General features: G+C 31.2%; 1 protein-coding gene and 2 pseudogenes across 1 annotated transcript; all 3 read left to right on the plus strand.

Annotated features, from left to right (window-relative positions):
- Positions 1-1,009: 1,009 nt before the first annotated feature.
- Positions 1,010-5,625, plus strand: LOC129891247 (ADP,ATP carrier protein, mitochondrial-like; annotated as a pseudogene).
- A 4,760-nt stretch (positions 5,626-10,385) lies between these two features.
- LOC129901045 (40S ribosomal protein S18) lies at positions 10,386-13,426 on the plus strand. Its single transcript, XM_055976162.1, has 4 exons — positions 10,386-10,493; positions 10,604-10,764; positions 12,765-12,953; positions 13,069-13,426. The coding sequence occupies exons 1-4, from the start codon at positions 10,491-10,493 to the stop codon at positions 13,172-13,174; spliced, it is 459 nt and encodes a 152-aa protein (XP_055832137.1). The 5' UTR covers positions 10,386-10,490; the 3' UTR covers positions 13,175-13,426.
- Positions 13,427-14,193: 767 nt separating this feature from the next.
- LOC129891255 (putative F-box/LRR-repeat protein At5g41840) lies at positions 14,194-15,555 on the plus strand (annotated as a pseudogene).
- Positions 15,556-23,179: the final 7,624 nt, after the last annotated feature.

Here is a 23,179-nt window from a genome sequence, read left to right on the forward strand (position 1 = left end):
GATTAAAAGAATAAAAAAAGGGTAGTTTGGTAATTTGGTTATAATATAAGGGATATAAAAGTAATTTCCATGGTCAAAGAAAATGACTTTAAGCACTTTGGAAAAAAAGTTAGGAATTCTAACTTTTTATTTTTGACTGACTTTAAAAACTTTATGGCTTAAAGTCAGCATTAGACAAACACATCCAAAAGCCAAAAAGAGGCTTTAAGTTGGTTTTGACCAACTTAAAGCCAATCCAAACGGGCTCTATATTGTAGTAAATGAATAAAATATTGTATTGAGTTTATAATTTGAGGTTGATATAATGAAAGAGAGAGTCGAACTAAAGAAAAACATTCCAAGTCAATCAACTAATCTATCATAAAAAGAGAGTAATTTTATGTCTAATGGTGATGTTATTTGATGGAGTTTTGGACTATTTTACTAATCCATAATTGTTTAAGATTATACGATGTTGTCTAAGGGTGATGTTATTATATCATGGAAGAGCAAGTCAAAAGTTATATTGTTAAATCGGTGAAGATTATACCGTAATATGTGTGTTTGAAATTCTTAAAGAAATTGAAATATCAATCCGAATATTTATCTATTATTTTTTTGCTAAAATAATCAACTGTGATTTATGATATTTCACTAACAATTCTCATGTATACATTCTTATTTAGTGGTGTGTATGAGATGTTTCATAAACGGTATCATAATTTAAAGAAGCGAAGAAAGACCAAATTAGTGTAACAACATATTTTGTTTGAATAATTAAATAAATTCAGACCATAATAATAAAACAGAATTCAAGTATATTAGTACATTAACAACTTTTTCATTTTTTTAAAAGGAACAAACCATAGTTTTATTAGAAATAATACCAACATTTCATCATTAGAGCTATAGTTTTATTTGAAATAATACTTACATTTCATCATTAGAGTTAAAAAATAGATTATTATAATTAATTAATACACATCTCACTTTGAGGCGAGTAAAAAGTAGGAGCTTATTCTAGGTTGTAATGACAGATAACCAGCACCCAACTTTTATCAGAAGGTAGCTTGCCAAATACATCTGAGCTCCAATCTTTCCCAAGATGTCCATGCTCTCTACAGGAGCATTCAAAGACTTGCTCTCTCCTAGAGACGTTTTCCATATGGCAATTACTTCAATGTCAGACTACAGACGTGTCAAGCCACACATGATCTCTCATTGATTGCCACAAATGCTTCACCAGTGTTTGTGCAAGCTCTCAAAGATAAAGGACTTGAAACATTTGCCACTAACTTTCTCATGGATGGTGTTTCTGCTGTTGTTTCAAAGACTGTTGCTTCCTCTACTGAGCGTGTGAAACTTTTTATCCAAAACCAAATAAAGATGATTAAGGCTGGTAGACTCCCAAAAACATACAAGGGAATTGGAGATTGTTTAAGGAGGACAATTAAGGATAAAGGATTTGCTTCTTTGTGGAGAGGAAACACCGCTAATTCATTCGCTTCCCCACTCAAGCCTTGAACTTTGCATTTAAGGACTACTTCAAGAGGCTCTTCAACTTCAAGAAGGATCGTGATGGCTACTGGGAGTAGTTTGTGTTAGAATTTAAACTCAATTTGACAACTAACTTCATGGTCAAAGATGACAACTCAATTTTATTTCGAAAACTATCCAACTTGAATTCAACTTGCATTCACATATGCTAGATTGTTCTTATCGACTTAAAGTCATCATCCATGTCAAAATGAATACAACTTCTAGCTTTGACAATATTAGGCAAGTCATGATTCTAGAATCTTTCAAGTGGTGGCTTAACTTTCTTATAAATAGGCGTGAATATATGTAAGTTTCAGAGATATGAAAATTGTAAGAAAGTGTGCAAAAGAAAGTGCATTAAAGAGCAAGAAATAGAGAGAAAAACTCTTATAAAAAAATAAAGTGTCGAAGCACTTATTGTGAGAAAGTTGTGAGAATTTTATTTTGTGTGTGTAATATTTTGCTCCTTGTGTAAAAAAATTATTATTTTGATCCACTATACTTCCAACAAGTGGTATCAGAGCTTTGGTTTTATGCACAATCCAGATGAAAGTCCTACTTGGTGCAATTGATTATTGGGATCTGGTTGAAATCGGTTACGATGTACCGGCAGATAAAGCAGTTAAGGCGACCCTATCAAATGAAGAAAAATGAGTGCTGAGAAAAAATTGAGAAAGAGATAGCAAAGCGTTGGACACAATTCATCAAAGTATTGATGAATCAACCTTTGAAAAAATCTCTCGAGCAAAAAATCAAAGGCGGCGTGGGAGATTTTGAAGAAATATCTTCAAGGAGCAGAAAAGGCAAAAAGAATACGTTTGCAAACCCTTAAAGCTGAATTTGAGACGTTGAAAATAAAAATGTCAGAAAGCGTGGATGATTATGTCACTCGAGTTAAATCGGTGGCAAACAAGATGAAAAGGAATGGAGAAGTTCTTGATGATGTTAGAATCATGGGAAAAAATTGCGGTCATTGGCATGCAAATTCAATTACGTGGTGGTCACCATCGAAGAATTAAAGGAACTATCAAGGATATCCTTTGATGAGTTTGTGGGTTCTCTTCAAGCCATGAGCAAAAGATGAAGCAAAGTGATCATTCTAAAAGTCTGGATCAAACTTTGCAAACCAAGTTATCTGTAACTGAAGGCGGAATGAGCAACAGCTCAGGACAAAGTTCAAATAACCGTGGAGGATATAGAGGTAGCAATAGAGGTGGATGTGAACAACGTGGATGAGGAAATCAATCATATGGCAGAGAATAATCAAGTGAAGACTATCATACCATAAGTCATGAACGAGGAGCTCGAGGCAGAAGCCAAGGTAGAGGCAGATCTCAATAGGGATATAAATCTCAAGTACAATGTTATAATTGTGATAAATATGATCACTATAGCTATTAGTGTAGATCAGCTCCTAAACAAGAAGAAAGAAGCCATGTAGCAGTTAAATAAGATCAAAATAAAGAATTTCGCATATTCCTCAGCTACAAGGCAGATGAAAAATTCAAGAAGAATATTTGATATTTGGATAGTTGTGCCGGCAATCATATGTCTGGCCAAAAGAAATTATTTTTTGAACTGGACGAATTTGTTAATGGTAAAGTAACATTTGATGATGAATTACAAGTTTTTGTCAAAGAAAACGACAAAATCATAATTACTCAGGAAAATAGGGAAAAGAAATTTATTCTTGATGTCTACTATGTACCAGTTTTGAAAAGCCATAGTCAGCCTTGGCCAGCTTTTTGAATTAGGATACGAGTGCAGTTAAATGATTGCTCAATGACCTTGAGAAACAAAAATAAAGAATTTATTTCCAATGTTAATACGATGTAAAATTGCCTATTCACTATTGATATTGAGTCAGACAATGTGAAGTGCATGAAAATATCTATAAAAGATGACTCGTGGCTTTGACACTTGAGATATGGACATTTTGAATTTTTTGATCTAAACTGTCAGCAAAAAAAAAAATAGAAGCTAACAAGTCTGTCAGAAAGACATAGCCTTATTGGAGTCAAATGATTGTACAAGATGAAAACAAACAAAGAAGGAAAAGTGGACAAGTAGAAAGCAAGACTCGTTGCAAAATACTATAAACAAAAATATGAATTAGATTATGATGAAGTGTTTGCTCCGATCGCAAGGATTTATACCGTAAGGCTTCTCACAACAATTGCAACACAAAATCAATGGAAGATTTATCAAATGGATGTGAAGTCAGCATTTCTAAATGGCTACCTGGAAGAAGAAGTTTATATTGAGAATTTGCCTGGATATATAAAGTAGGGTCATGAAGATAAAGTCTATCGTCTGAAGAAAGCTTTGTATTGATTAAAGTAAGCTCCGCGAGCATGGAATCCCATAATTGATGGATATTTTCAGAAGAATGGATTCGTGAAAAGTCCAAACGTGCATGTATTATACACAAAGAAAAATAAGGCCAATGACATCATGATCGTGTGTTTATATGTGGATGATATGATTTTCATCGAAAATAATCCAGGTATGTTCAATGACTTTAAGAAAGTGATGACTAAAGAATTTGAAATAACAGACATTGGTGAAATGTCATATTTTCTTGGAGTCGAAGTAAAACAAATGAGAGATGACATATTTATGTCTCAAAATAAATATGCGAAGCAAATGCTGAAAAAGTTCAGAATGCAAGATTGTAAACCTGTAGCCATGCTAACAAAAACAAGCATGAAGTTAAGTGTTGACTCAACAAGCGAGCTGGCTAATCCAACTTTCTTTAAAAACGTAATTGAAAGTTTAAGGTATTTGACTATCTCGCGGTCAAATTATGTACGCAGTTAGACTGGTTGGCAGATTTATGGAAAAGTCAAAACAAGATCATTGGATTGTCGCAAAGAGAATCTTGAGATACATTAAAGGTACGGTGGATCATGGTCTCTTTTATACACTCTTCAAAAATTTGAAGTTGGTTGGTTACTCAGACAGTGATTATGGGAGAAACTTGAATGATCGAAAAAGCACGTTCGGATATTTATTCCATCTTGGCTCAACATCATTTTCATGGTCATCAAAAAAATAACAAATTGTTGCTTTTTAAACATGTGAAGCAGAATATACAGCCACGACAGCATGTACCTGTCAAGCAATTTGGTTGAAAAATATTTTGGAAGAATTGTCTTTTGCACAAGAAGATCCTATCACAATTTATGTCGACAACAAGTCTACCATATCACTCACGAAGAATCCGGTGTCGCACAGTCAAAGCAAACACATCGATACAAAGTATCATTTTATCCGTGAACAAGTAAAAAATAAGAAAGTGAAATTAGTCTACTGCAGCACTGAAGACTAGTTAGCAGATATATTTACGAAGCCATTGAAAGCGGAGACATTTTATATGCTCAAGAAAAAACTCAGAATTCAAAATTAAATTTGAGGGGGAGTGTTAGAATTCAAACTCAATTTGACAACTAACTTCATGGTCATAGAAGACAACTCAATTTCAATTTAAAAACTATCCAACTTGAATTAACATATGTTAGATTGTTCTTATCAACTTGAAGCCATCATCCTTGTCAAATTGAACACAACGTCTAGTTTTGGCAATATTAGGCAAGCCATGATTCTAGAATCTTCCAAATAGTGGCTTAACTTTTTTATAAATAGGCATGAATATGTAAGTTTTAGAGATATGAAAATTGTAAGAAAGTGTGCAAGAGAAAGTGCATTAGAGAGGAAGAAATAGAGAGCAAAACTCTTATAAAAATAAAAAAAATGAAGTGCCGAAGCACTTATTATGAGAAAGTTGTGAGAATTTTATTTTGTGTGTGTAATATTTTGTTTCTTGTATAGTAAAATTATTATTTTGGTCCACTACGCTTTCAATAGTTTGAAGGCAACCTTGCATCTGGTGCTAGTGCCGGTGCTGGTGCTTCCTCTTTGCTCTTTGTTTACTCCCTTGACTATGCTCGTACTCATCTTGCGAATGATGCCAAGGTTGCGAAGAAGAGAGATGGTGGTAGGCAAGTTGATAGGTTGGTTGATGTCTACAGAAAGACACTTAAATCTGATGGAGTTGTTGGCTTGTATCGTGGGTTTAACATTTCATGTGTTGGTATGAAATGTTAAAAAAGTCATTTAGAAAACATTAACAAAGTCATTTTAGAATTAGATTACGGTGATGAAAATCCTTCTTATTGAAGTTCCAAATGGGGTTAGGATATTTTACGTTTTTTCCCTGCCCCTTTGGAAATAATTTAAAATTTTAGAGTGAGTTAGTGTTAGAGCATACAATTAACATATGTAGCGGAAGCATAATTCTGGATCACGAATTTACAATAACATGATAATATAAATTAAGAAAAAGGAAATCTAGCAAACACTCACATGTTGAAAGTTTTGTAGAACTCGTTCAAGGTTGATGAATCCAGACCTCTGACCTTCTACTAATTTCTCACCAACTCTTTTCCTACCAGTAATTCGTGTAGGCAAATATTTTCACTAAAGATTGATGATTTTTCTCTGAGAAAGTCCATCTATTTATCCTCAGTCTTTCACAAAATAGGAGAAAGGATTAGGGGACATAACGTTCATCAGCCATTAAGGGAAATTAAAACCCATAAAAGGCAAAAACATTTTGATTCTTTTAATTAAAATAATATCACCTTTAAATTAGAAATTTAACTTATTAAAACATCTTATTTTATTCCTTTTAGAAGACCAGTAAAAATACTTCGTTTGGAACGTTTTTTCTATCCATAACTAGTTAATTAGTCAGGTATAGTAGGGACCGTAGACTTATTAACAGAGGCTTTTAATTACAATATTAATTCGCAAATGAATGAATTCATCAGATTGTAACAAATTACAATTTATTCCACTAAAAATCCGTAATTGCACTTCTCAATTTAAATTTAAAAATCCACCATTACATCTTATTTAACTCCTCGTGTTAGAATTACCGACACCAATTAGATAAATTAAATCTTCTGGAAAAAAATTAATTCATTGACTAATTTAATCCTTTATCATTATACTTCACTTATTTCACATGACGAATATAAAATCTACCTGTAGGGTTTTCATGTGAAAACTTATAAGTAACTATAAAGGGGTGCCTCCTATCTCAAGTCCGAGACATGGTTCTATCAACTAATTATTTCTTCGCTAATGTGATTTGTTATTATCCAATCTATTAGGAATATATCGACTCTTAATAGAGTCTCATATTTTAATGGATTAAAATAATAAATCCAACTACATAGATCATAATAATTATCACAAGATTAAGAGTATAAGTACGTGTAATGGACTAGAGAAGTTGTTTATCAATATTTAGAACACAAATGAACATCTATAATTGGTTCGTTCAATGCACATGAAATGTACTAGCACGAGAAGTTAGAATTTTATCATTCTCATAATTAAGATTGAATTATATTTAATCTTGTGCAACAATCATTAAGATATTTGTCCAACTTCATATTTCACTGTGACCATTTAATTTATAACTTATAAAAACCGACAAATTTAATCTTCCGTATATAAGTTAAATATCCACATAAACAATTGTCTACTATATAAGTATTGGACACACATATTAACACAATAATATATTTAAATAAAGATTTTATTATAATAAATAAAATAAAATAAATTATCTCTACAAAGAATTAAATAAAATGCTGCAACAAAACTATATAATTAATAGTATATCCCAACAGATAGAACTTTGGGTGTTTTATCATGCAGACCTTTATATTTACAGCAGAGGTTACAGATTCTCATAATAAAAAAATAAAAAAATAAATTTAAAATAATAATAATAATAATAATAATAATAATAATAATAATAATAAAACAATACAAAGTATATGTAAATTTTACCGTAGCATCAATAACATGATAAAATGGTTGAATTGGCACGAATATATCATTGTTATGAAATGAGTTTATAAGTAGTGATAGTAGACACAAAATATAGAAAACAAAGATCAATATAGAGAGATAATAGAGGAGATTTTTCTTATTCCTTCAAATATCTACAAATATTTCGTAAGTGTGTACAATAAGAAAGATAGTTATGAACATGATATTAATTATGAAGGTTATGAGGGGAAAATGATGCGAGATGTTATGAAAAATATGGAGTTGATATCATAATAGTGTGAAGTGTTGGGTTTAAGTGAACTGTGAATGAGAATTAAGAACTAAGAAATGTGGGGGAACCAAGTGAAGGGAAAATGAAAAGTCATTTATCCCTCATTGGTAGAAGAAAGGAAAAGTCTTATCCTTATATTAGGAAAGACTTCCTTTAATCTCATAATAGTGTCCCTCATTTTGCTCGAACTCCATTAGTGGAGCTTAGACATAAGTGGAAGAGAAAGAAAGAAAAGAAAGAAGAAGAAGAAAAAGAGGTATGTACAGAGGAGGCATAGTATACAGATGAGGAGAAGAGTACAGAGGAAGAGAGAAACTGCAGAGAGGAGAAAAATGTATATTTAGGGAATGAAAAATTAATTTTGTACAACTCATATACTCACACATGTATAGTGTGAGGTATTTATATACTCCAATGTGTAACTACTTCTTAACAACTTATAACCAACTTCTAACATTCTCTAACTAACTCTTAACCATGATAGCTTGCTAACTCTGAGCTATAGTTAACACTCCTCCTCAAGCTCATGGTTTGAATAGATTCATAACTCCGAGGTTGTTCAGCAGTTGTTGATGTTGAGCTTTCCCTAGATCTTTTGTAAGTATATCAACTAGCTAGTCCTTTGTATGTATAAACTCAATTTTCAGCATTCTTTGGCATATTCTTTCCTTTATAAAATGCCAATCTATGTAATATGTTTGGTCCTTTCATGAAAGATAGGATTTGCAGCAATTTGGATCGCAGCCTTGTTGTCACAGATCATACTAACAGGTAATTCAATGTGAACTCCCAACTCTTTGAACAAACTAACTAGCCAAGTGATCTCAACAGCATAGTTGGCCATGCTTCTAAACTCAGATTCTGCTAAGCTTCTGGACACTATTTCTTATTTCTTTTATTTCCAAGAGATTAGTGTTCCACCAAACACCTGTTGAGAAACAAAAAAATAAAAAGTAATGCACAACGTATCTTTAATGTGAGGAATTTGAATACTTCTTCATAACATAAATTGCATAAATTTTTATATAAATCTTTATAAAAAGGTAAATTCTTATATTTTGATAACTAAGCAATAAAATTTAGGGGAAAATGCTCAAATATGTCATCGAGCTTTGAGAAAAGACTCATCTATGCCATCCATTAAAAGTTTGGCTCATTTATATCATTTTCATTTGAGAAAAGACTCATCCATGCCATTATTTGTAAACTAAAAATATTTCTATTTTGCAAAATTATTTTGTACACGTGGTCAATTATGATTCGATCACGTCATTAACTAAATTATTTTTTAAAATAAAAAAGGTTCAAATATGCCATCAAAATTTGAGAAAAGACTCATCTATGCCATTCACTATAAGTTTGGCTCATCTATGCCATTTCAATTAACAAATAATAGCATGAATGAGCCTTTTCTCAAATGAAAATGGTATAAATGAGCCAAACTTTTAACGGATGATATAGATGAGCCATTTCTCAAAGTTCGATTGCATATTTGAGTCTTTCAATATCCTAAGAAATTAAATGAAAAAAAATAAGAAAAATCACCTTTTAATTAAAAACAGATTGTACTTCAAGAATCACTTAAAATTATATTGCAAATAGAAGAAAAAAAGAAGAGAAAAGGTATATATTATCAATATAAAAACATAGAAAGATGAAGAAGAATAAACATGATTGTTCTTCTTTATTTAATTTGTATTATGTTTATTATAGTTAATATTTAATATCATTAAAATAATGGTATAATTATTTAAGGAGAATAGTGAAAAGACGATTTTATCTAAAATGAATATTTTAATAAAAGGCAAAAAGTTCAATCAATATTTTAAGTATTAAAATAAATGACCACTTATATTTGATAGTAATAAATTAAAAACACTCTTTAAATAAACACAAAGTAATTTTGGTCTTTTACTCTGATAGAAACACACATATTTTTAGTCTTTTCAAATAGAAATAATTTATAAATATGCCTTTTAATTTAATTTTAACTGACATCTATGTCCTTCAACTTTGAGTGTATACAAGTAAACACTTTCACTTGTATAAAATTGAACAAACAGACACACGCATCCTACATGACATAATATACATATGACGCTACATCCATGTAGGACGCCACATAAGACGAATGTGTCTATTTGTTTAATTTTATACAAGCTTAAGTATCTATTTGTGCACACCCAAAGTTGGAGAGCATATATACCAGCCGAAGTCAAGTTGAAGTGCACGTTGTATGATACTATCCCACCACGAATTGAATATTCTCAAAGCTCTATTAAGAGAATGAACACTACTTGACTCCGCGCCATCATCAACTGCACTATTACTATAGATAACTTTTCAAATCGCCTACACAGGGCATCTCCGTCTAAATCTCGCGCATGTAGTAGTTATTATAAGAAGCGTTTCCTCATAATTGTTTGTGGAATGTACATCTTAATGCCTTTCGAATATTTATCAAATTCTATATGTTAGATTTGATGAGAACTATGAAAAGAAGTTGTTAAACGGAAATTCATATTTAAAGGTATACTTTTATAATTTCTATTACTTCTCATTTATTTTCTAGAGTCCTAGTTAATTTTTAGGTAACATAATTTGTTAAATATTTGATGGAAACTAAAAACATTAATCTTTAAATATTTTCTCTCGATATTTAACATGGAAAAAAGATCACGTCAATTATGATTACCAAATTACCCTTATCCCTAATATTTATGCATCATTACAATTTAATTTTTTGCTTCTCGTATCTAGGGTTTTCTGGGAGCTTGGCATCTCTTCCAAAACAAAAGCAGCAGCCGCACTGTGACACAGTGAAACCCTAGCCATGGTGTGTATTCAACCGCGCTTATTCCTGTATAAATCTCGCTCTAATGAACTGCAGTTGCGATTTTTGCATACTAATATTTTTTTTTTTGAATTTTGTTGATAAATACGTAGTCTCTGGTCGCAAATGAAGATTTTCAGCACATTCTTCGTGTGCAAAACACAAATGTTGATGGAAAGCAGAAGATCATGTTCGCTATGACCTCTATCAAAGGTATCGGTCGCCGTTTTGCTAACATTGCCTGCAAAAAAGCCGATATCGATATGAATAAGAGGTGATTGTCCTTTTCAGTTTTAAGCATATTATCATTATTGTTTAATTAGATCCAGCTTTTTGATGCTTTCTTTGTAGTTTATTGATTTTTTTTTTTACTCAGATGTACTTGTAGACGGTCAAATCTAGGATTTCTACAAAATGGGTGCTAAACTTAAAAAAGGAGTGTATTAGTTTTCACTCTTGGATTCATTGTCAAACACTGGTTGATTTTACTTTTTTTCATTTGGAATCAGTGTTGCACATCCAGAAAGAAGTAGAAAAAATAATTTAATCCTAATTGTTCAAAAGTGGGTAATTCTGTTGAAGTTAATATAGCTAAAAGTAGTTAATTTGATAATATTAACTCCAACTAGTATGCGATTGAGGCATCCTTTATTGATTGATTTATACTTTTACTTTTCAAGAAATCAGAAGGCCTAGTAGTCAATAAGTGTGTTGAGAACCATGAGATCTCATGTTCAAATCATAGCCTAGGTGATTTCTTTCCATCTGTCCTAGCCTTGATGGTCAGAGGTACCTGGTATTTGAGGCGGTGGGAGGTGACAAGTATCCTAGGTGCGCGCAAGCTTATCAGACAACACTATTATAAAGATATCAGAAGAAATGAAAATGTGATTCAGAGACTAAAATGGGAGATACAAGGAAGTTATGTAGGGACCAATTGTTGTTAGTATAGAATATATTATATGATGGTCTATTATTTATACTGGTTTAGACTATTACTATATATTAACCAAAGTACTTTTAAAAATGAAATAAATAGATAGAATAAGTATCCTTTACTTTCATTATGATGAACACAGATAGAAATGTTGGTCACAATATGAATGTGACTGAGATGTTGGTCTATGATGGGTGGTTGTTTTGTTATGTTAGCGTGGAGCTTAGAAGGGTGACCCATTTTGGGAGGGTTGATAATTTTGTGTTTGTGGATAGGAAATACTTGGCTACTGCTGTTGAGGTTTTCGAATAGAGATCTATGATCGAAGTAGCTCACAGTCAATCTTTTCGGGAATGGGCTCACTGACGCTGCTGTTGAAGTATCCCGGTTTGGATGTTTCACTTTGCTTAAGCTGCACAATAGTGCATGCACCAAGGAGTTAAAGACTTGCCTGTAATATAATATATCAATTGGTGTGGAGATGTCATGGATAAGTATCTTAGTTATTGGTTATAGGAAAAATATGTGCTACTCCATTAACCTCTATTTAATCTGGGTTTCAAAACTTAACCTAGAGCATGTTTGAATGGTCTTATAGGTTTTGGCTTATAAGCCAAAAGCTATAATATAGGAATTCTAACTTATGACTTTTGACTTATTTTTGTCTTTGTGGTTTAAAAAACAGTGCTTAAATGTAGTTTTTTGTTTCGCCCAATCACTATAAAAGTGCTTAAAAACTATTTTAGCTTGAATGCACTTAAAATAAGCCAATCCAAACAGGCTCTTAATTGCCCCTCAATTAAAGACTTGAAGTGTCCTTTTTTGCTTCGATATACTACATATATTTTGTTGTTTTTAATTGACATGTTTTTTTTTTAAATCTGTTGTTTCATATAATCTATATTTGTGTTCTTTGCTTTTAACGCAACATATATATATATATTTTTTTTTTCTTCATTTCGTCTTTCTTCAATAAAGTGGCCACTTGATTGCCAAATTATAATCGACTAAATTGCTTCATTACTAGAAGAATTGGTTTCCTTATTCCTATAAAGATATTTGTGTGTTGGTGCATGGATCTGGTTATACTCTTTTATCACATAAATTTCCAGTTAGCATAATATTCTAATGAGCTGTGTTTTCGGTGTTCTAACGAGAAAGAATAAAACCAACTTACAAAAGTTGTAGTTATTTTATTTGTAGTTTATATCGTGACGAGACCAAGTGATTTCGTAGCAATAGGTGTCGCATTAAGGGTCCGTGTGCTCTTTTTCCAGCTCTATATTTTAGCCTTGTTGTAAGGTTATCTAAATTTGTTTATCTGCCGTCTTCTGTAGGGCCGGTGAGCTGACTGCTGCAGAGCTTGACAGCTTGATGGTGGTTGTGGCTAATCCTCGCCAATTCAAAATCCCAGATTGGTTTTTGAACAGACAGAAGGATTACAAGGATGGCAAGTTTTCCCAAGTTACATCTAATGCCCTTGACATGAAACTTAGGGATGACTTGGAACGGCTGAAGAAGATCAGGTGTGTTATCAAGCCGTGTTTTTTGCTACTAACATCTTTTCATTATACAAGTAGTCGCTCAGCAAGTTAAAGCATTGTGCTTTTGTCTTATATTTATTATGTCTGTTGCTGACAGGAATCACCGTGGTTTACGTCACTATTGGGGCCTCCGTGTCCGTGGTCAGCACACAAAGACCACTGGCCGCAGGGGGAAGACTGTTGGTGTCTCCAAGAAGAGATAAATCATCTACATGCCAATTCCTTCATGTTTTATGCTTCTATTTAGAATGCGGAAGTCTGGACACTTGCAAAAAGTTTGTTAGGGTATTTTTGTATTGTTTGCATTTGAATTTTCTTGTCCTGCGTTTTGGAGATTTAAAGTTCCTATATATCTTCGGATGGCGGTGCAAGCATGTGTTTACTTTTGGATCAAAATTTTGCCGATTGCACTTGGATTAATACATCAAATATGAGTACTTTTATCCTTTGTTCAACTTTTATTTTTTTGGATAATAGTTCTGTGACTGTGTGCGCGTTGGGTTTTTATGTTCTCAATGCGTTTTGGACCTTTTCGGTTTGAGTTTTCTGAAATTACTCTATTTTCCATTTTGATATATGAAAACTTCCATACATGTTTAAACCGAACAGTTGGTTGTGTTGTTCATGGTTATTTGTTTTCTATGCAAGGAAACTTTCCATTAACTCAAACTATGAGCTATAATATACAATTATAGATTTCGAATTCTGCTGGTTTGTTCAGTTTCTCTATGTTTTGCAGTTTTTTCAATTAATATAATCTTTATGGGGCAAAGTTGTCGAAGTATAGTATCGAGAGGTCTGAATCTCTCATACACGAAATAATTACTGTACATAAAAGCTTAGGCCTTGTAAGATGCACGAAAACGAATTTCTTTAGGTAAATATGGCTAACTGCGCAGTTTTCGATAGCTATTTAGCTTACAATGAAGTTGCTAAGTATATAACTCTTGGGATATGTTTTTTGCAATTTGATAATTCTAATTACATCCTTTTTGTGATGAACTAAGATCATTTGAGGTATCACGAATATGCATATCTATGGAGGCTACACTTAGAAAGAGTGTGGCTGCTGATCTATCGGCTACACACACAAAATAATAATAAGAGTATCATCTAGGTACAATAGATTAGAGGCGGATAATGAGTTTCGTACTTACTGCAGTGGCGGAGTCAAGTCGGAGTAAGGGGTTGATTCGAATCCCTTCAAAGCTGATAAAATCAAATGTTTAATTCACAAAGTTCAGGCCGCTTTTCTATTGGAATATATACCAACACAGAGGAAACAAATGCCTTGGATAGAATTTCAGAGTTGCCAATAGAAATTCTTTACCAAATTCTCTCTCTTCTCCCTACTAAAATTGCTGCTCGAACCGCCGTGTTGTCCAAGCCATGGCTTAAAGCATGCTATACCAACTTCAGTCTCTGTTTTAATGAATCTGATTTTGGGGAGCACGGATGAAATAATGGTACGTTTGTAGATTTTCACGGTGAATTCTCGAGGATTGTAGACAATACTTTGGAAAGATATTGCCGTAAAAATCTTCCTATATCGGGCTTTAAACTTCACATCTCTTTTTCCGATCAAACCGATTGTGACGGTCTAGTCGATAAATGGTTAGATATCATAGCATAGAAAAGGGCTTCACAGGTTGCACTTTTGGTGAAAAGCAGATCTGGAATTTATTCAAAAAGATATAGCTTGTTAGCTGATTCTATATTTGCTATACAATAGATAAATCACTGCAGAATACTGAAGTTAAAGGCACTACTTTCTGAAGATAAAATTTAAGTGCAGTAACCTAAAAAAATCTAACCTTATGCTATGTTACTGTTACTGAATCAGCACTTAGTCTAATTTCGTGTTGCTCTCAGATCCTGACGATATCATTTCAACACTGTATGGGTTTCGATTGCATTCGTGTATCAAAAAATCTTCCTAACCTTTTGTCTCTTGGTATCTTATGCTGTCCAATTAAGGAAGTTCATATTGGCGATGCACCAAAACTGTTATCTTTCGAATATGTGAACAACTGTGATTCCAAGCCTTATTTATCTGGTCATAATCTTGACATATGTTTGCGAACGTTAGAGATTGGTACTTGTCAGAATCTCAGAAGGGTAGGAATTGATGATACCAAAACTACACTTCATCAAGGAGTTGATCTTACACTACTGCAAGTACTTGAAGAAAATAAAAATCTCAAGTTCAACAATCGAAGTTTGTGGCATAGAATTCTGTGAGTACTTAGAGCAGGCTACTTTTGATGTGCCCAAGTTGCTCTCCTTAGTTGTCAATCTAATGCAGAATTTCCATAAACATAGACTACCTTGTTTATCTTTTGACAGTGCTTCAAGCCAATGCATAATTTCCATAAAATATGGCAGTCTACCATCTGATGACGAGCAGATCATCGACATACAGAGATCTCTAGTTGAGTTGAATAATAAAGTTGTAGACTTGACATTGGGTAGTATCTATAAAGGCTTGAGAGCAACATGTGGAATTGATCATCTTCCCGCACCTGAAGTTGAGAATTTGATATTAACTTATTGTGACTGCTCAATTACGACCTTTTCATCTTAATTAAATGACATCTTGATTGGAAAATGTTGGCAGCTAACCCTCATATTATTGAAATCCATATAATTCGCTTTTCGCTTCAAGCAAACTCAAAGAAAAGAGAGAAAGAAAGAATCATATATTTTAAGGTAACTTTTAGTTATGTAAAACTATACTATGAATTACGATAGTATTTTCTTTCGTACATGCCATCCCCTTTCCCAAAAATTAACATAGTATATTATTTGTGCAGATGCACTCCGAGATATTGAAGTGATCCATATGGTTTGGGATTAGATCTCCATATATGGAAATTTTGTTTTCTTTCCTTAAGCCTTTCCCACAGTAAAAGAAAATATAACATGACTTTATTTTAAGTTGTTATCTTTCATTTTGGTTGTAGACTTGCTTTGAGGTTTGCCGTTTCATTTTGGTTGTAGACTTGCTTTGAGGTTTGCCGTTTATGTCCATTTAGGCTTATTTTCATTTCTCCATTGGACCTCCAATGTTATGCTGTTGGTATGCTCTCAAATTGATTGGATTTGCTAATTTTGTCGACTTATAAAAAAAAAGTACTACTAAATGAAGTTTTATATCTATCTAAGTTTTTGGGGGCAGATTTACCCGTTAAGTGGATACTTGCATAAGCAATAGCATTTTCATTAATATCCTCTTTTCCATTAATGTGAACAAGTCATACCTGCATTTGAAGAGCAAATAATAGAAAATATAATAAATAATGAAGTAATCAAATCAAAGTATAGATGACACAGATATTGTTATACAAGTTTGGATAATGCAACGGCATGGTGCCTAGTCCAATTTTTTTGGATTACAAGGCTTTCCTTAGAGCTTGAAACCCATACCATCTAATGGTTTCAAGAACCAGGTTTTTGAACCAATAACACGAATGTAAACAATAAAGACAAAACACATAATTTATTGTGAAAAACTTGCTTGCTTAAGGGAAGAAAAAATCACAACCTACACTTCATAGAATTTTCACCAAATTTCACTAATTTTCAAAAAGCGGTTTTAGATTACAACTCTACGATCAAGAAATTAACTCAAGTATCTAACCTCTAATGATTAACTATAATTGTAACTCAAACTCTCCCAGAAGTCAAATTCACTTCTTGTTACAAACCTCACTATCTACCTTAGAAAATTATAACTCAATAATATTTCTAAGTAGAACTCAAACACAAAATTAACCTTGGAAAGAAAAACCTAACTCTAGTTCTTCTTCCTTCAATGTTTTGCTTTTGGAATGATGCCTTGCTTTTTGATTGAGAGATTCGATTTCAGATTTGCAAAGCTTGCTGCAGTTAATGCCGTAGCTTCCCTTTTATAGTGTCTGCAAAAGTAAACCTGATTGAGTCCAATTTAAAAAACTATTTGTCCACCCAATTTTTTTTCTTTTACGAGTCCTCATTATATGAGTACTTATTATATCGCTTTACTTGTCTGCTGCTTTTGACTTTTTATTTTCTTTTTGCTGTAGCCTTTATGTTTTAATCTTTATGCTCTGCAACATGTATGAACCTGGTTCATCTTTGTCATTATCAAAACCTGCTTGAATGTTGTTAACAGAGCTTTGAACGAATCCTGAGTACAGGGTGATTTTGATGGAAACGATTGTTTGTTCCTTAACCTGGACAGATTCCAGTTTTTTCTTGGGCCTTTACTCGTCTAGCTACCTATTCTCCCTTTCTCTTTTCTTTTCACCAGTAAGCTAGAATGAAATCCATGGATACAATTTCAGAGTTACCAATAGAAATCCTTCACCAAATTCTCTCTCTTTTCCCATCTAAAACTGCCGCTCGAACCGTTGTGTTGTCCAAGCCATGGCATAAAGCATGCTATACGAATCCCCGTTTGAATTTTGATGAATTTGATTTTTACACTACTTTTGACGAATCTGAGTTTGAATCTGATTTTGACACTTGAAGCTGAAATTGAAGTTGATTTAGAAGCACGGCGGCATAATGGTAGGTTCGTAGACTCTCATGGTGATTTCTCGAGGATTGTAGACAATATTCTGGAAAGATATCGCGATGAAAATCTACCTATTTCGGATTTTAATCTTCACATCTCTTTTTTCCGATCAAACTGATTGTGAAGGTCTAGTTGATAAATGGTTAGATATCATGAGAGAAACGAGTTTCACAGGTCACATCGGTAAGGTCTGGTCATGAGTTTATGAAAGATGTTTTATCTTCCTTTGGAAAAAATTATTGGAGATGTGATCAATGGTCAAAACTATTTGTTCACATTTTATTGAAATTGACAATCGGTCAAAAAACATCTTCACACATCTTTGTTGAAATGGACAACTGTTCAAATGATATTTTCACACACCTTTGTTAAACCAGCCTAACATAGGAAGTTTTTTTCTCTTCCTATAAATAGGACACTCTTGCTCATTTGTAAAACACACCAAGATACCAAGATAGAGAGAAAAAAATATTAGAGAGCAAAGTGAAGTTTTTCATAGACTATAAGAAGATAGTTTATGAAGAAAAATAGAGTGAGCGATATTTTAATAAGGTAAAAAATCAAAAGAGTGTTATTTCTTTTGAGTGTATTGTGGTCACTTTGAGTATTATACTCGTGACTATCCAGTGTAAAATTCGTTACTATAGTAATATCAGTTGCTCCTCTTGGCCCGTGGTTTTTCTCTTATTTAAAAGAATTTTCACGTAAATTCTTGGTGTCATTATTTTTCCATTTTATTTCCATTATTTTGATCATATATATTTTTATGTTAATCCGCATTTTTCCAACCACACTTTTGGTGAAAAACAAAACCGAAGATTATTCAGAAAGATATAATTTGTTAGCTGATACTATATTTGCAATAGAATCCTTGCAGCAATTGGAGCTAAATCACTGCAAAATACTGAAACGTAAAACATTACTTTCAGAAGATAAAATTAAGTGCAGTAACCTAAAAAATCTAACATTGCAATTTGTTACTGTTTCTAAATCAGCACTTGACACTCTAATTTCAGGTTGCCCTCGGATTTAGACGAAATTTTTTATTATGTGTGAGGCATGCCAACTCATACTTGTGTGAGACATTCTTTTATTGACATGTGGACTCTATTGGGTCTCACTTTTCAAGCCATTTAAAGCCTTGTCTTTTCTTTCTTTCGTAATCCCTTTTTTTTTTTTTCACTCCTCTTTCAAAATATTTGTTTCTCTATTTTCTACAGAAAATGTTCATGTATTATTTTTATGACATAATTTAGAATGCTTTGGAATTCAAAATTTTGATTTTGGAGAATGGTTTTTGATGGTATTAGCTAGCCGATCCAATTAGTTGTAGGCCTTCCTTTTTTTTTTTTATGCAGGAAATTTTGATCGATTTTTTATGTAATTAATATATGAGTTTTGAGTACAATTGTTCATAGCTTGAGTTGGATCAATTTTTTATTAAGATTAAATTAAATTAATTTAATTAATTTAATTAATTTCTAATAATTTAAACTAATTCAAAATGAATATAGTACACATTTTTTTTATCAATTTGATTGTTGTTTTAGTTTGATTTTTTAATTTTTATAATGACATTTATCTCTTTCTGTACTGCCATCAGAAAAGAAATTTTTATTATTTGCTAATTTATAATTATTTACTTTTTCTTTAATTATGCTGACTATAATTTTCTTGAATTATCAAAAATATCTTGAGATCTATAAGTTTTAATTAGGTGAATATAATTTACTACAAAATATATAAAAAAATGTCTAGGTGAAAATCTCATAATTATTTTTTACATAAATTGGTTTTGATTCATGTCCTTTTTTTTTTTGCTTATCAAAATTCACTAACTAATCTTCGAAGTTGATTTCGATTTAAAAAAAAATTAATTTAGATATTAAAATATGAAAAATACTTCAAGTTGTAATTTATCATGTTAATATAATGAATTTGAAATTATTGAATTGTTGAGAGAAGAATAAAATAAAATAATTTTATACAACCTTTAATTTTTTTATACTAGTTATTCACTTTTTTTTACACGTCCCTTAACAAATCATAAATAAAAATGATAATTTTACAGATTTACTCCTTAAGAATTTATTCGCAACTTTATAAATCTTATTTACACTTTCAAGAAAAACTAATTATAAGATACAATGGGAATGATTTGATTTATTAGTTTATCTTAATTTTATAGATTAATAAATAATTTTAAATAATTATTTTTAGTAATGTAAATAACTTATATGGAATAGAGAAAATGACGTCAAAATATTAAAAATAGTATGAGTTAGGCAAGAAATATAGAATTTCCCATTTTTTAGAAATAAAATATTAAGGTGTGGAAAATAGTAAAATTTGAAACAATTACAAAAAGAATAGATGAAAAAGTTGAACCAAAGGATAAAAATACTTTGTTCCTTGCACAACTTTTATCTGCCACATCATATTTATCCCTCATACATAGTAAATTTTTTCGATTCAGACGATATCAATTCCATACTGTATCAGGTTCAGTTGCATTCGTGTTCCAAAAAGTCTTCCTAACCTTTTGTCTCTTAGCATCTTCTCCTGCCTAATTGAGGAAATTCACATTGTTGATGCACCAAAATTGCTGTCTTTCGAATATGAGAACGAGTGGAAAGCCTATTTGTGCACACACAAAGTTAAAATGTATAAATATGAAATAAGACTAAGTTATGTTTATGCTTTATTAGATATCCACACTTGAATCCGAATAACGTAGGTATGAATTACTAAGAGCAGAAATATCGTAGTACTGACAGTAAATATGACACTCGAATTAATGCCTAATATTACGTCTCTTAATTAAGGCATAATACATAAATTTGCCCTTTAACTTAGTCTCATTGTATATTTATGCCCTCTAACTTTGGGTGTGTACAAATAGATACTTAAACTTGTATAAAAATTGAACTAGCAGACATATTAGTCCTATGTGACATAATACATGTAGGATACCACGTAGGATTCAAATTGACATGTAGGATGCCACATATGATGTGTGTATCTATTTGTTCAACTTTATACAAGTTTAAGTGTCTACTTGTGCACACTCAAAGTTGGAGGACATAAATGTGATTTGAGGCCAAGTTAAAAGGCAAATTTATGTATTATGCCTTAAATATACATTACATAACTATGTGTACATCATATATACATGTTTATACACCATTTATAAAATATCGATACACGTTTATACACTATTTATATAATATCGATACCCATGTATACAATATTTATACAATATCGATAAACATTTACATACCATTTACACAATATCAATACATGTTTGTACATTAGTTATACAATATCAGTACATTACATATACACTAGTTATACAATATTGATACATTATATATACTACATAACTATTTATACATCATATATATGTTTACACACCATTTATACATGAAAATAATTGCATCGAAAATGTTTTGGAAAAAAAGGAAAAAAGTTTTTTTTTTTAAATGTAGCAATAGAATAAACGACGAAAAAAGTTCTGGAAAAAAAAGAAACAACGAACGACCTTGGGCCGAATTGAACTTTGTTGAGCCCATATCCATTTTTGGCTATCTTTTCACCCACGGGTTTCTCCCATTCAGCCACGGTTCTCGCGTGGCTAAATTCGCATTTTGGCTATTTTTTGTGTAAAAAAAATTGACTATATTTAATATAAACTAATTATTTTATTTTCCCCTTTTAGGGCTAATTAGACAAAATGACCACTTGGCCATTTTAATTACAAGAAAATTAGCCGAACTAGCCATTCGGCCATACGCTTCTTCTTCCTTTTATTTTAGCCATTAGTGACTTCTTCTTCCTTCCTCCTCCTCCTCTTTCTTCTTGCTTTTATCTTTGCTATTTCCAGTCTTTCTTCCTTCTTCTTCTTCCATTATCAATCAGTCATTAAATTTCAAAGCTTAATTTAAAAATTTAACGTATACCAAACGCGAATTGTTTTGAGCGAATAATATATCAAATGATCGAAACATCGAGGGGATTTCATATCCAAAATTTAGGACTATTTAAAGATGCTTTTGAGTTGGTCGGAATTGAATACAAAGAAGTAAAATTACTTGCAATAAAATCGTTTTTTATTCCAAAATCACCTCCTTCTTCATAATCACTTTTCCCTTTTAACTATTTCTCATCCTTTTCCTTCTTCTTTAATTAGCCTACTAAATTTCAAAAAAAATAGTTCGATAAATAGTCAGTGTATACTTCATGTTTAGTTAAGCTAATAAAAATACAGACTTACTATAACTAGAAATTCATAGAAAATTAAATCAAAGCGGTCTAGTAAAAATAAAATGCATAAATAAATAGAGGAAAAAAAGTACAATACATATCCTTCTTAAGACTCTAATCATAATAATATAGATGAAAAAAATACAAAATCAAGATATTTTTTCCAATTTTTGTCAACACCTTATCACCCAACTAATCAAAATTCAAGAACCCTCCTCATCAATTCAAATCAAAGCATGAATCAAATATCAGAATATTGATACGAGTGTTTTACTACTTTACCTTTAGAATGAAAAAGGTTAACCTTGAGTGGGGTTTTCTTGAAACAAAAAAGTTGAATTTATATAAATAAAAATGGAGGAATATCAAAAGATATCTTAAGGTTATAAATTAAATATTTGTAGGTTATGAATATGAAAAAAATTAGAGTAATAGATATTAAGAACTTTAGATATGAGTTATGAATATGAATATCTAAAAAAAATATTATAAATAAATAAATAAAGGAAAAAAGAAGAGTAGAACTAATAACAATCAATTTTATGAAGCTTTTGAGTTGTTTTATTTGAGGCATATGACGGTTTAGTGATGACTTTTTGCCTTCTAAATATTAAATTGATGAATTGAATCAAAATAATAAGGGAAAATGACAATTAATTAAGGGACTGTACATTGGTTGAAAAATAATTATATAAAGAAGATTTAAAATGTAATTAATTTAGTTTTTAAAAGGATAGAAATGTCTTACAACTCTGTATGGATATTTTTATCTTTCATTTTTTGACTTAACATCTTCCTCTTTTAAGTTTTAATGTAATTTAATTTAATATAATAATATTATGATATGACTATAATTTAATTGGCAAGAAAATGAATACCCATAGTAGGCAAAGAAACTAACTTTAAGTCTTCTTAATTACAACAATTAGGAAATTTATTCTTATAATAATTAGGAAATTCATTATAATAAAAAGATAAGCTTTATGTTATAAATAGATTATGTTTAGTAAATTGAAGAGAAATGAAAATATATATTTTCTAAAAAAGATTAAAGAAACATATAACTAATTTAGTTTTTGAAAGGGTAAAAATGTGGAAAAAAATTTCTATTGATGTTTTTGTCTTTCAACTTTTGACCTAACATCTTCCCACTTGTATTTAGTATAATATGATATAATTACTATTTAATATTTAATTAATAATTAGATATTTTATAATAATTTAATTTGGTATAGGATAAAATGGTAATCCAATTTTGTACTTTTGTAGCTTCCCACTTTTAATAATATATATGATATGATATGATGATAATTCCAACATTACATTGCATAAAATAATCCAACCTTTCACCAAAACATTTTTTCTAATCCAAATTTTACCTTCATTC

The sequence above is a fragment of the Solanum dulcamara genome, chromosome 1 (assembly GCF_947179165.1).
Source record: "Solanum dulcamara chromosome 1, daSolDulc1.2, whole genome shotgun sequence".
Lineage (NCBI taxonomy): Eukaryota > Viridiplantae > Streptophyta > Magnoliopsida > Solanales > Solanaceae > Solanum > Solanum dulcamara.

What these genes read in the sequence shown, in the direction of transcription:
- LOC129901045 (XM_055976162.1), top strand. An exon ending in GATATCGATATGAATAAGAG is followed by an intron (nt 10,765 to 12,764) that starts GTGATTGTCCTT and finishes CGTCTTCTGTAG; the next exon opens with GGCCGGTGAGCTGACTGCTG. An exon ending in GAACGGCTGAAGAAGATCAG is followed by an intron (nt 12,954 to 13,068) that starts GTGTGTTATCAA and finishes TGTTGCTGACAG; the next exon opens with GAATCACCGTGGTTTACGTC.